Raw genomic sequence first — 14,066 nt, forward strand, 5'->3', positions numbered from 1 at the left:
TTAACAGATGTTGTCTGACAAAAGTAGTCTCTGGTCAAATTGGTTTGGAAAATTCTAGATTAAGCAAATGTTTCTTTTCTATAGAATAGTTTCAGGCCTGATGTGCATTGTGAGTCTTCAGGTATGCATATGTCAACCTTATTAGATTATGGCATCTTTTTTTTTTTTTACAAAGCAGATATCATAGACGCTATAATAAAGTGAAACACAATTTGAGAAACACTGTGACACAAGGTAATTCCTAATGAGCTTATCTTGGATGCATACTTTCCAAAAATATAGGTACTTTTAATAATTATTAATAAAATGAATTGTTATTTTGATCATTTAAAATACATAGTAGAAAATTAAACTGACCTCTATTTATACTAGCTAATGATAAGAAGAGATCCAGAACCTTTTAAAATTGACTTTTGGAATATTAAAAAGGCTTTAAGATGTGAAGAAATTAAAACTTAAGATGGCATTTCATATACTGTGAAATGAGATGCTGAGGGTGGACGACAGGAGGACTCCACCAGTTAACATCAGATTACTTCACGTCTGTATCTGCTCCCTTGTGAATAGAGGTGCCATTTATTCAGTGCTTGCTGCATACTACACTGTGCTAAGCACCTTATTTACACCAGCTCTAGAAGATAGAGCCTATTACAATTCAAATCTAAGTTAGTCAAGTTTCAAAGTCTATGCTACTAATCTCACTATGACACACCTTCCCCAGCCTATCCTAGTTAGCAAAATTCAAATAATTCACATCAACTCTGCTTTTTCCTCCATACCGCAACTCCTGAAAGTGCCAAGATGTAAGCCAGAATTCTGCCTGTATTTCAGAACCATTTACCTCTCCTTCAAGCAAGGAGAGGGACACAGCTGCTGCTTGCTTGTAATTCTGTGTAAGTTTTATGATTTCATTTTAGAACAGCACTTCCTATATATTCTCAGGGTTTATTCCTATCATTCCTCACGAAGGTGCGCTTAGGCAGAAGAACGGATACCCCCACCAGCACATTGTTCATTTTTAGGGACTTAGTTTTAAATAAAACACGCAGTTTTAGAAAGATGAAGCAGAAAGTCAAGTAGAAAATCATAATTTTAAAAATTTTAAAAATTTTTAAAAATTTAAAAATTTAAAAATTTTTAATGCAATCTAATTCTAAATGTATCTACTCAGCACAGTGAGAAGAGACAGAGAAATAAGTGAACCCTTCTTAAAGTGTTTACCAACTTTCTGCAAATCCTACCTAACATGCCTCTAGAAATATTTTCTCAGACAATAGAAATTGAGATGCAATGAATTCAGTTACTTTACATAGAAAAATTGCTTGCCTAACATCCTATATAGTTTGAGTGAGTTAACTGTCAGAGCCCATTCTTTTCACTTATTAAAAGAGAGATAAAAGAAACTTCTTTCAAGTTCTGTTCATTCCTCTGTTTTTCAATTTCTCTACAGGAATTTTCATCCACATCATGCATGAAAGACACAGTAGAGAACAGAGCTGTCATCCAACTGCATCAGAACTTATTGACTGTTTCTTCAACTACCTAAAACTTTCAGAAAAACAATAGCTGTCCTCAGGAACCTAAGCAGTTGCCTCCATTTCTCCCATTTACTTTGTAGAAGTCTATACATAATTCCATCATCTTTAAAACTGAGACCCCTTGAGATTGCGCTTTTAAAGTAATGCTGAAAAAGATTCTACTGCTTAATATTTATTTTCGGTCTCTAATGAAGGCAGAGAGTAATCTTCATTCCTGAAGAGTTGTGACAATGTAAACATAAAACATTTATCTAGAATTTGGTCAGACAGAGGAGCACATATGAAAGTCACTAGAATGTGCTAAATCATGACCATGACCATAACAACAGAAACGTGAGAAAAAAACTTGTCAGAAGCTTAGGGCCATGTTTTCGTAGGGGTGGAGGGGCACAGAGAGGATGTATCGCTCTTCATCTATCTTGAGCAAATGTTTGCTTTGGTCTATTTTTACTTCCTCTTCCACTTCCTACTAAACATGTCACACTAGAGTCAGTCATGTCAATATTTAAAGGGACTCATTTAGCAGCTGCATTGTCTCCACTTCCCGTCATCACGGAACACTAATGTTAGCTGTTGTCTACTTTCAAAATAAGTTTTAAACATAGTTATCTCCATCCTTATGCTCTCTTCCCACAATCGGCTTCCACATTTTCAAATCAAACCACTTCTAATAATAGTTCATCAGTTCTGAAGTTCTACTTTGTCTGTGTTTCATATTCGGTGTTTCAAATAAGCTGAAGGAAAGATACAAAATTAATGTATTAATTCAATTTACTGAACTTCTGAATCAGATCTCTCCAGTGGCAAACCCTGGGCATCTGCATTTTCTTATTTTTTAAATAATTGCCTTTCCTTATTTAAAACTTTTATTAATCAAGGGCCACGTGCAATGGCTCATGCCTGTAATCCAGCACTTTGGGTGGTGGAGGGAGGCGGATCACTCGATGTCAGAAGTTTGCGACCAGGCTGGCCAACATGGTGAAACGTGAAACCCTGTGTCTACTAAAAAATACAAAAATTAGCCAGGTGTAATGGCAGGTGCCTGTAATCTCAGCTCCTCAGGAGGCTGAAGCAGGAGAATCGCTTAAACCCAGGAAGCGGACGTTGCGGTGAGCCAAGATCGCGCCATTGCACTGCAGCCTGGGCGACAAGAGCAAAACTCTGTATCAAGAAAAATTAAAATTAAAATTAAAAACTTTATTAATTAGATTTAAATATTTTTGAACTGACTTTTTATTTCTTAGTGTTTTTTTTTTCTTTTGTTCTGCTTTCCAGGAAATGCCTCAATTCTGTCTTCCAAACTTTTCACTGAATTTCTTATTTTGCCATCATATTTTCAATTCCCAATGCCTCTTTTCTATTCTCCTAATGTTTATTTTCTCATAGTACCCTGTACATTTTTTTCCCTCCATAGGTACATTCTTTTCTCTACAAGGGTGTTGAAATTACAGTTCCTTTGACGTTTTCTCCTTTTCCTTGTATTATCTGTAATGAAATTTGAAAATTTCAGTGGAGAGTTTCTTTGTTCCTTGTTTGTTCTGAGGAAGGAAGAAAGTGGAAGCTTTCTTGAAATATATGATGGACAGTGCAATAAAAACTCTAATTCTCCCACACTTCCTGTAGTCAACCCATTGTCATGTGACTTTGCAGTTCCCCTAATTGGAGGCAGAATCTGTCACCCGAACCCTTGAATCTGAGCCAGTCTTAGGACTTCCTTTGGCTGATACAACTTAGCAAACATCACCATGTGCCAATTCTGAACCTAGGCCTCAAGAAACTTTGTATATTTTTGCTTATGCTCTCTCTTGCACCTCTGTCATCCCCATAAACCACGCCCAGGTTAGTCAGCCAGAGGACAAGGAACACATAGAGCAGAGCCAGGTTGCCCCAGTTATTCCAGCTAAGTCTACTCTAGACAAGCCAAGGCCAGCCAACCTCCAGACATAAGAGCAACTCCAGTCAAGCTCAAGCAGAGTCCACAGTAGACCAGCCTAGACGAGGGAATAATAAATGTTTCTTAAATATGTCCTTGAGATTTTGTGGTTGTTGGTTACATAGTATTATCTGGGAAATAGACAACTGATATAGACAGGTGGTCAGTAGTCAGATGTGGAGGATCACGTATGATGCATCAGGGGATTTAAATTTATGCTTCCAAAAAAAAAAACAAACTCTGAAGTGTCTTAAAAGGGGAAGAACATAGGCTGGCTCACACCTCTAATACCAACACATTAGAGGTGGCTGGCTCACACAGTGGCTCACACCTCTAATACCAACACATTGGGAGGCCAAGGCAGGCAGATCACCCGAGGTTGGGAATTGGCCTGGTCAACATGGTCAAACTCTGTCTCTACTAAAAATACAAAAATTAGCAGGCGTGGTGGCGCCTGCCTGTAATCCCAGCTACTCAGGAGGCTGAGGCAGGAGAATTGCTTGACAGAATGAGACTCTGTCTCAAAAAAAAAAGTGGAGGGTGGGGAAGAACATGATTTGATTTGCATTTTGGAAAAGCAACTCTGGCTACAATGTGTAGGTTCAGTTGAAAGTAGAATCTCTTATAATAGTCCAGGTAAGTGCCTGAATGAAGGTAACATCAGTGAAGATAGTAAGGAGAAGACAAATACCAGAAATGCCAAAAAGGTAAATATTATAGTGTATAGTAACTGGTTGGTTGTGGAAGAAGGTAAGGAAAGATTCTGGTGTGTTTCCCAGATATGGGGTTTTGAGACCATGAAATGAACTGGAACTAAATTCAGGGAGAAGACATATTAAGTTCAGTTTTGCTATACTGAAATTGAATCCTTATGGGACATTCAGGAAGATGTTGGGCAGCCCATTTTATGTATAGCTCCGAAGGTCAGGGTACAGCTCAATTTTAAATAGCAATATTAATTTAGGAAACCGCAGTAGATGGATAGTAAATAGAGTCATGAGTTTGGATGAGAACACTCAGAAGGAGGGTATATAATGAGAAGACGGCCAAAGACAGAGGATGGGGGATAAACAATGTTTAAGATGCTTGCTGAGAATGGAGGGACAGCAAAGTAGGGGGAGGTGGGATGGGGAATCTCAAAGTCAGAAGAACACTTTAAAAAGAGAAGGATCAATGGTATCTATTTGGTGTGAACTGTATCTCTCCCATTAGCAATGCCCATCTAAAATTTTAGAACAAGAAAAGGATTTAAAGATCAAGAACTCAACATTGCAATGATCTCTACAGAATTATTTTTCAAAAGAAATAAATAATTTTGTATGCATTGGCTCCTGTGAATCTGACACCAGAGTGGTAAGTTAAAATATTTCTGGGCCAGACACAGTGACTCATGCCTGTAATCCTAGCACTTTGGGAGGCCAAGGAGTGTGGATCATTTGAGGTCAGGAGTTCGAGACCAACCTTGCCAACATGGTGAAACCTGTCTCTACTAAAAATACAAAAAATTAGCCAGGCATGGTGGTGCATGCCTGTAATCCCAGCTACTCGGGGGACTGAGGCAGAAGAATAGCTTAAACCTGGGAGGTGGAGGTTGCAGGTAGCTGAGATCATGCCACTGCACTCTCAGCCTGGGCAACAGAGACTCCATTTCAAACAAAATAAAATATTTCTGAAAATATTTTAAAGAATCACGTCAAAAACTGTAGAATCACATTTTAAGTCTCATGAAATTTAAGAGAGAGAAGAATAATTATTCTTAGTATCCATAATGGATTCTTTTCTTTCTATTACTAATTTCAGGTAACTTTCCCTAGCGAGCACTAGAACAATGTTCAGCCAACATACAGGTTGTCTCTCTCTAGTGCAGGGCACTCTGTTCGATTTTTAAAAATAACTTCTCATTCACACCAGCTGATTTAAAAACAAGCTAGGAAGCATTTAGGCCAAATGTGCAGGGACTTCGAGGAGCCTACATGTTTTGATCTTCTGTGACAGTACCTCCATTTTAATCTTGCTATTTTACAAGACAGATTAAACATTGATAAATTAGTCTGCTGTGTTAGGGTTGTTTTGTTCTTATTAATGTATACTCCTGAGAAACTTATTTTATGAGCTTTCCCTTATAAATGAGTGTGAAAGTAACACTCCCAGAATGTAAGGCAATCCATCCAATATTTAGAAGTCATTCGCACCGAGGATTTCTTGAACGTTGTGGTTATACAGCTGTCACCGCAGTCTAAGTTGTGCAGATTTTACCAACGCGGTAAACTTCAGAGAACAGTGGGCTTTACAAGCGACAGACTAAGTAAGGTTCATTTTAGGTCTCCCACCTTAAGGAGGAAGGCAACCATAGCAGTTGCTCTAACCACCGGAGGGGGCCATTTCATCAAATTCAAGCCCGCCTATAATTAAGTAAAACTATTTTTTGTTATTGATAGGCTTCCCATCTAGTAGTGAGAAGTGCTTGGTTACCATTTTCAAATGAGAAGAGCTAGGACCCTCCCTTGGCTGGGGCTTGTATTGCGAGGGTGCCTCAAACCCTTGATCACCCCTATTAGGACTGAAATAGTACTGGCAGGAGCGCAGGGGATCCATGAATAGCTCATCAGCACCTTCAGCAGCTGTTCATGTCACGTTATTGACCTTGCCCACAAGGAAATAAGTGCTACTTGCTTTTGTATGGATGAACTAACACATTGCTAAGCTGCAATACTAAACACATTCCTTATGGAAAATGTACATTCCTTAAACACATTCCTTAAAGAAGCTCACGAAACTTGGGTGTAGGTGAAGAGGGATTCCTTTTTAAATTTACCCACGTTATTTCACCAGCATTTCTCCAGTATCCTTGGAGATACTGGTAGTTAAGAACAGGAGCTTTTTAGTCATATAATGGTTCTGCCCGTTTCAGTAGCCAAGAACAAAAGCCCAACTCAAAGTAGTTTAGTAGAGATAAAGAGACATACATTGGATCACATAGCTGAAAGACCCAGATATATACTCTCTTCAGGAACAGCCAGCTTCAGAATTTAATATCTTGAGGATGCTATTGCCTTGTCTCCATCTCCTAGCTCTACTTTCTTATGTGTTAACTTCAATGGCAGGCAGATTTTCTTCTCATGGTACCAGGTAGGCCCAGTCAGTTCCGGGTTTAAATGGCTCTTATACCCAGGGACCTCTTTTCCAATAGCTCCAGCAAAAGTGCAGGCCTCAGTATGGATCAGACCACCTTAGGACGTGTGTCCACTGAAGCCAGGCCTGCGTCCTGTGCTCTCCTATGACTACCAACGTTATAAAACCTGGAGAGAGAGAATGGTAAAACTGTGAATGCATGGAGCTGACTGCATAGAGTGAGAATGAGAAAGAGCTGGTCTCTAAAAAGCCAAAAAAAAAAAAAAAAAAAAAAAAACAAAACTGACTGCTGAGACCAGCTCGGTTGGGGAGAACTGAACCCAGCAGTGCTAGAGGAATTAAAGACACACACACACAGAAATATAGAGGTGTGAAGTGGGAAATCAGGGTTTCCCAGACTTCAGAGCTGAAAGCCCAGAACAGAGATTTACCTACATATTTATTAACAGCAAGCCAGTCATTAGCATTGTTTCTATAGATATTTGATTAACTAAAAGTATCCCTTATGAGAAACAAAGGGATGGGCCGAAATAAAGGGGTGGGTATGGCTAGTTATCTGCAGCAGGAACATGCCCTTAAGGCACAGATTGCTCATGCTATTGTTTGTGGTTTAAGAACGCCTTTACGCGGTTTTCCGTCCTGGGTGGGCCAGATGTTCCTTGCCCTCATTCTGGTAAACCCACAACCTTCCAGCGTGGGCATTATGGCCATCATGAACATGTCACAGTGCCTCAGAGATTTTGTTTATGGCAAGTTTTGGGGCCAGTTTATGGCCAGAGTTTGGGGGCCTGTTCCAAACACGTCCCCTTTCCTTGATTTGCAAAGCAATAAAAGCAAAGGCAGCTCTGTCATAGTGAGCTACTTCTCGCAGGAGTCAGGATCTACATCTGCAGACTATACAAAGACAAACAATACATATTAAAAGCACAATCATCATTGAAATCACAGAGCTTCCAAGTGTTTTTATCCATTTAAATGGGTTACTAGCTGCCAATCTGTCTGCAGCTCCTTTTAAGCACTCCAGTTCTCGGCATTAAGGTCAGGTATGCCTGGGAAGCTTTAAATATTTGTTCTTTTAATTTTGCAATATCCAAAGACAAGTTTGTAGAGTGTCTTTCTAGATGCTTTTTTATTCTTTCCCAAATTTTGATCTGATTAAGAGCTATTAATAGTTTCCACAAATCCTTATATTTAGCTCCTACAAAAGGCCGTATCATTTGAGGTTGAGGTGCCACTATACTGCCATGGTTCCAAATAATAGGAACTTTTGCTGTACTTATCATTTCTACCCTCTGACCATTTTGTTCAGATCAGCTGAACATAGTGTGGCCATGGCATGCAGACTAAGAGTGCAATTCAAGCTAAACATACCCTCAGTGGACCAATTAATAATGATTCCATAAGAATCGTTGTGCAGCACCTCTGCCTGTTCTGCAGTGGAATCTTCCTAAACAAGTACGTTCTTTTTTTCTGGCCAGGTTCAATTTTGTTTACCAATAGGTTTTCGAGGGCGGTATGCCTCAATTATAGAAGCAGATTTATTATGGTAAATACTGAGATCAGAAAGCATGTGTAACTGTATCATAGAGTGATTACATCTAGGCATTATTGCCAGCTAAGATTGATAAATATTCCCAATAAGTATAATTGTTCTCTGCGTCAGCCCTTATTGAAGGAATACTTACGGCAGTGGTGATAACTACTATCATAGCTACCATTAAATTACTCATTGTGACTGGCGGTCCCACTTTCCTCAGGTTTTCTTCTGCCATCTGTGACAGCTTCTTGATCTGTCCCCAGGTGGGTGGCTGTGTTCAACGGGTGTTGCTCATGACAGCTGGGATCCTCCTCAGTGTCAGTCTCGACATGGCTGCAACCAGGGAGTCCTCAGGATCCTCCCGGAATATCTTCCTCTGCATCTGGCTCATGATAAGGTTTCAGGTGTCTTGGTGGTATCCAAATCAGCCGTTGATTTTCGCCTGGAGAAACAAGCATAACCTCTACCCCAAGTTATTATTTTACCTATTTCCCAACTTTTTGTTATCGGATCTCTCCACCAAATCAGTTGTTCTGCTTCTGTCTTTGCAGCTGGTTTCTGTAGATGCTGTTTAGCTGCTGATAACATCTGGCATTTGGGCAGGTTCAAAAATTTAAAGTTAATAATGCTAGATTCAACTGTGTATGAGCTGTCCCATAATCCCTGTTTCTCCCCCTTTTTTGTTTTTGTCGTTAGTTGTTTATCTGTATGAAATCATAACTGAGCATTTTTAATTAACTGTGTGGAATGAACCACGTATGAAGAATCAGAAATCACATTAATAGGCATATCAAAAGCAGTGAATACCTCAATTACAGCTACAAGCTCTGCTTTTTGAGCTGAAGTATATGGCGTCTGGAAAACTTTACCTTTTGATCCAGAATAAGAAGCTTTACCATGACTAGACCCATCTGTAAAACAATGAAAACGCTTAGCAGGCTGCAGGTTGTTTACTGCAGGAACTGTAAATGCAAACCGTTCACAGTCTTGCTCAGCTAAGGGGATAGTAAAGAAACAGTCTTTTAAATCTACCACTATTAAAGGCCAATTTTTTGGAATTATAGCAGGAGAAGGCAATCCTGGCTGTAATGCTCCTATAAGTTGTATAACTGAATTGATGGCTCTTAAGTCAGTTAACATTCTCCATTTACCTACTTTTTTCTTAATTACAAAAACTGGAGAATTCCAAGGGGAAAATGTTGGAGCTATGTGCCTATTTTCTAATTGTTCAGTAACTAATTTCTCTAAAGCCTCCAGTTTCTCTTTACTTAGCTGCCATTGTTCTATCCAAATTGGCTTATCTGTTAAAGGTTCTGGAGCCTTAACAATGGCCACCATCAAAATGATATCCTAATCCTTGATGGGAACTTTGTCTTTTCACTTGAAGCAGTTCTTTCTTTCTTTTTTTTTTTTGAGACGGAGTCTCGCTCTGTCACCCAGGCTGGAGTGCAGTGGCACAATCTCGGCTCACTGCAAGCTCCGCCTCCCGGGTTCACGCCATTCTCCTGCCTCAGCCTCCCGAGTAGCTGGGACTACAGGCGCCCGCCCCTGCGCCCGGCTAATTTTTTCTATTTTTAGTAGAGACGGGGTTTCACCATGGTCTCGATCTCCTGACCTTGTGATCCGCCCACCTCGGCCTCCCAAAGTGCTGGGATTACAGGCGTGAGCCACCACGCCCGGCCTTGAAGCAGTTCTTTCAAACCTTGCAAATATTTTTCTAGTCCCATACCAGGGACATACCCCAGTTCATGCATTGTATGTTGACATTGAGGGCTATATAATTGTTCTGGAATTAGAACTCGTGCCCCCCTTTGTTGTAATAAATCTCTCCCCCATAAATTTATAGGTACAGAAGTTATAATTAGTTGAATGGTCCTAGGTTGTCCCTTGGGCCCTTTACAATGCAAAATGTAACCACTTTGATATACTTCAGGGGCTTTACCAATTCCAACTATGTTAAATTGAGCAGGTTGAATTGTCCACATGGACAGCCAGTGCTGTAGAGAAATGATTGAAATGTCCGCTCCTTTATCTACCAAACCTTTAAATTTCTTTCCCTGAATAGTTATTTCACAGGTAGGACATTTATCAGTAATTTGATTTACCCAATAAGCTGCTTTGCCTTGTTTATTTGTGCTTCCAAATCCTCCTGTTCGTTTAATTTCACTTTTTCCCATCCCCACATATGGCACAATCAGGACTGTGCTATGCGATCTCCTGGCTCTGCTTTCCAGGGAACAGAAGTAGATATAACAATTTGAATTTCCCCATTGGAATCTGAATCAATGACTCCTGTATATATTTGTACCCCTTTTAAACTTAAACTAGACCTTCCTAAAAGTAATCCTATCGTCCCTGCTGGCAAGGGTCCACAGGCTCCTGTTGGGACCTTTTGCAGGAGTTCCCCAGGCAGAAGGCTCACAGGTTTTGTGCAGTATAAATCTATCGCAGCACTACGGGCTGTGGTGGGGGACAGACATTGTACAGGGGTGAGCAAATGGCATGAGCTGAAAATGCCCCAGTTTAGAATGGGCCCGGGACGGGCCCCTCATGGCATTTCCTGAAATCAGGTTCCCATCTTTATCAAACTTAGAGTGACACTGATTAGCCTAATGATTTCCTTTTTTACATTTTGGACATATTTCATGCTCAGCAGTTTTCTTTTCTCCCTTATCTGGTGGCCTGACTTGCTGATATTTTCTACATATTTTTTTTAGTATGAATAGCTTGTTTAAATTCTTTGAGTAATTTAAAAGGAAAAGGCTCAAATATAGCTATAATAGTTCCCTGTTGATCTGGGGGGGTGTATCCTAACAGGGAACTGCCAAACCTCTAAATCACCCTCTCATCTAGCTTGCTGAATTCCTGCCTGAATAGAACTAAGAGCGGTCGCTCAAGTCGCTGCTCGAACAGTCACTGGGGCAACTACTTTTCACCCAGTGTCCTCCGGAAAATAAAGATCTGGAGGGTCAGGCCACTCTTTTTCTTCAAAATAATAATGAGGGGGTGCAGAAGGGTAAAGATGAACTTTTCCCTCCTTTGCCACTTTAGCGTTAGCTGGCAAACAAACCTGCTCTGTAACCTCTTCTTTTACTTCATTATACTCTCCTCCTTCTTCATCATTAGTGTGAAAATGTTCCAAGGTGGAACGAACCAGATCCCACACTTGTCTCATTGTTACTCTGATACTTCTGAGCTCCCCTTCTTACTCACCACAAGGATTGCTTTAAGAGTACTCAGGTGTCCTCTAGCTAGTTCCACGTTCTCCAACTGTCACTCCAGTGACCCTTCGACCCGGATTTGAGCTCCCACGATGGACACTACTTGCCAAGACCAGCTCGGTCGGGGAAATCCTAACCCAGTGGCACTAGAGGAATTAAAGACACACATACAGAAATATAGAGGTGTGAAGTGGGAAATCAGGGGTCTCACAGCCTTCAGAGCTGAGAGCCCTGAACAGAGATTTACCCACATATTTATTAACAGCAAACCAGTCATTAGCATTGTTTCTATAGATATTCTACTAATTAAAAGTATCCCTTATGGGAAACAAAGCGATGGGCTGAAATAAAGGGGTGGGTGTGGCTAGTTATCTGCAGCAGGAACATGCCCTTAAGGCACAGATCGCTCATGCTGTTGTTTGTGGTTTAAGAACGCCTTTAAATGGTTTTCCGCCCTGGGCGGGCCAGGTGTTCCTTGCCCTCATTTCAGTAAACCCACAACCTTCCAGCGTGGGTGTTATGGCCATCATGAACATGTCACAGTGCTGCAGAGATTCTGTTTATGGCCAATTTTGGGGCCAGTTTATGGCTAGATTTTGGGGGCCTGTTCCCAACAAAAGACATTATTTCTGAAAGAAGGAAGGGATGTTAGACACACAGAAAAGCTTTATGTCTCTTATAGTTTGTAAAGCACTTACCACAGTGCTTGGAACATAAAAAGAACTTTAAAAAATAGTAGCTAAAGGAATTAATAAAGTAATTATAATGATGATGATGATGACAATATTTTTGAGAACCAAATAGATGATGATATACTCTGAAGATAAGATCATTGCTAGTTATTTCAGTATAGAACACACTATTCTTTGTACAACTCATCAATTGATCTATTTAACTGCAAACTTGGATATAAATGATGTCAGTGCTATATGATTATTATTAAGAAATAATGAAAAGGCAAAGAAAGCATATTCAGTGACTCAAGAAAACTGGCATTTGGATGCAGATAATTTTGTGTTCTAGCAAATGGCTGCTTGAGTGGGGACTTGAGGAACACGTTTTGTTTTCCTGCTTCAGTTATTATGAGGTGCCATTGGGTAAATTTGTATCTCATTTACCTTTGAGGAGAAATCCTTGTTTCAGGCAGGCCCATCAAACATGACTGCCAACCACTAGGCATTTGTTCAGGGGGTCTTCGCAGCCTGAAGTGGATCCCTCCTCCTCTCTGGCTATCCAAAGCACTCTGCAATTTAAGGCCATCTCTGCTTTGCATACTGCTCCAACTAGCATTGACCTCCTCTATCTCACAGCCCTGTAAAGTCACTGACAAAACCAGAAAACTTACTTTAGCGAATTTTGTTTCTATAGCACAATGTTGACCCTTCATCTTGCTCTTTTGTATTGTCCCTATATATTTTTCATGGTGTACCTCATTCTCCATGTCTACCCCCTTGCAGTTTGTGTTTGGTGATTCTGAAGTACCTATACATCTTTTAAACATGCTATACTTTGGCCGGGTGCATTGGCTCACGCCTGTAATCCCACCACTTTGGGAGGCTGAGGTGGGTGTATCACGAGATCAGGAGATCAAGACCATCCTGGCTAACACGGTGAAACCCCATCTCTCCTAAAAATATAAAAAATTAGCCGGGCGTGGTGGTGGGCACCTGTAGTTCCAGCTACTTGGGAGGCTGAGGCAGGAGAATGGCATGAACCCAGGAGGTGGAGTTTGCAGTCAGCCGAGATCGCGCCACTGCACTCCAGCCTGGGTGACAGAGCAAGACTCCATCTCAAAAAAATAAAAATAAAAATAAAAAATAAACATGCTATACTTTATCTTCTCTTTGCAAAACCACTTCTTGAATATGGAATGGGATCCTACACTCTGCCAGCCTTTTCCCCACTTTTACTCTTCACCTGATTACATCCTACTCATCCTACTTAGCTTAGATGTCCTCTCCTAAGTCTTCCATGACCCTAGAAGTTATGACAGGTGCTCCTATACTTTTCCAGAGCCTCTTCAGCAGTTCAGATATACATTTTCTTTGTGAATATTACCAATGCAAAATCTTCGATAAGCCTTTGATCTACTTAGCAAGTCAAAAATAGATCACAGGAGAAAAATTAGAGAGCAATTTAATCCTAAATGTCATTGTACTCACTAAAAATACCTGAGGAGTTCAACAAAAGAGAAAACTAAGGAAGGTTTTAGGGAATGGTGTGTTTTATTCATCACAGTATACTTAGCCCTGGGCTCAGTACCTAGAACATATAGACAACACATATCAATACCCAGACAATCAAATAGAATAATGTGGACTTGGACAAATGCCCAAGGGATGGAGGGGAAAACAGAGGGAGGAATGGAGGGCAGGGACATCTAGTGCAGTGCTGAGTGCAAACTGCATTTGAACACATAGGGCTGAGTAGATTATTATTGTATCTGGTTTGCATTTGTTATAAAACCAGATGAATTATACCATCCTTGCTCTAAGGCAGAGGTAAAAAACATCTTTAAAAAAGAGAATAGGAAAAAATCAACCACAAAGTGGTATACGACTATAGTCCCAGCTACTCCAGAAACTGAGGAGGGAGGATCTCTTGAGCCCAGGAGTTCAAGACCAACCTGGACAAAACAGCAACACCAAGTCTCTTGGGGGGAAAAAAAAAAAAGTGTGTGGAGGTTTACAGCAAAGAGGATAAGG

At 40.4% G+C, this 14,066-nt stretch overlaps 1 protein-coding gene across 9 annotated transcripts in view; it reads right to left on the reverse strand.

The window, feature by feature from the left end:
• Positions 1–399: 399 nt before the first annotated feature.
• The window catches only part of LOC126939910 (uncharacterized), a 195,596-nt gene continuing 181,929 nt past the window's right edge, over positions 400–14,066 (reverse strand). For 5 of the 9 annotated variants that reach the window (XR_007720492.1, XR_007720488.1, XR_007720502.1 and 2 more), the window contains one exon: positions 9,586–12,684. Coding sequence is in view for 1 of the 9 variants with exons in the window: in XM_050765742.1 (XP_050621699.1) it covers positions 11,414–11,507; positions 12,480–12,684 (299 nt within the window). In the remaining 8 variants the exon portion in view is untranslated. Of the gene's footprint in view, positions 2,700–3,793; positions 8,583–9,585; positions 12,685–14,066 lie in introns of those variants that run through there. The other 4 variants (XR_007720491.1, XR_007720489.1, XR_007720490.1 and 1 more) reach the window with 4 other exon arrangements.

The sequence above is a fragment of the Macaca thibetana genome, chromosome 1, assembly GCF_024542745.1.
Source record: "Macaca thibetana thibetana isolate TM-01 chromosome 1, ASM2454274v1, whole genome shotgun sequence".
Classification (NCBI taxonomy): Eukaryota; Metazoa; Chordata; class Mammalia; order Primates; family Cercopithecidae; genus Macaca; species Macaca thibetana.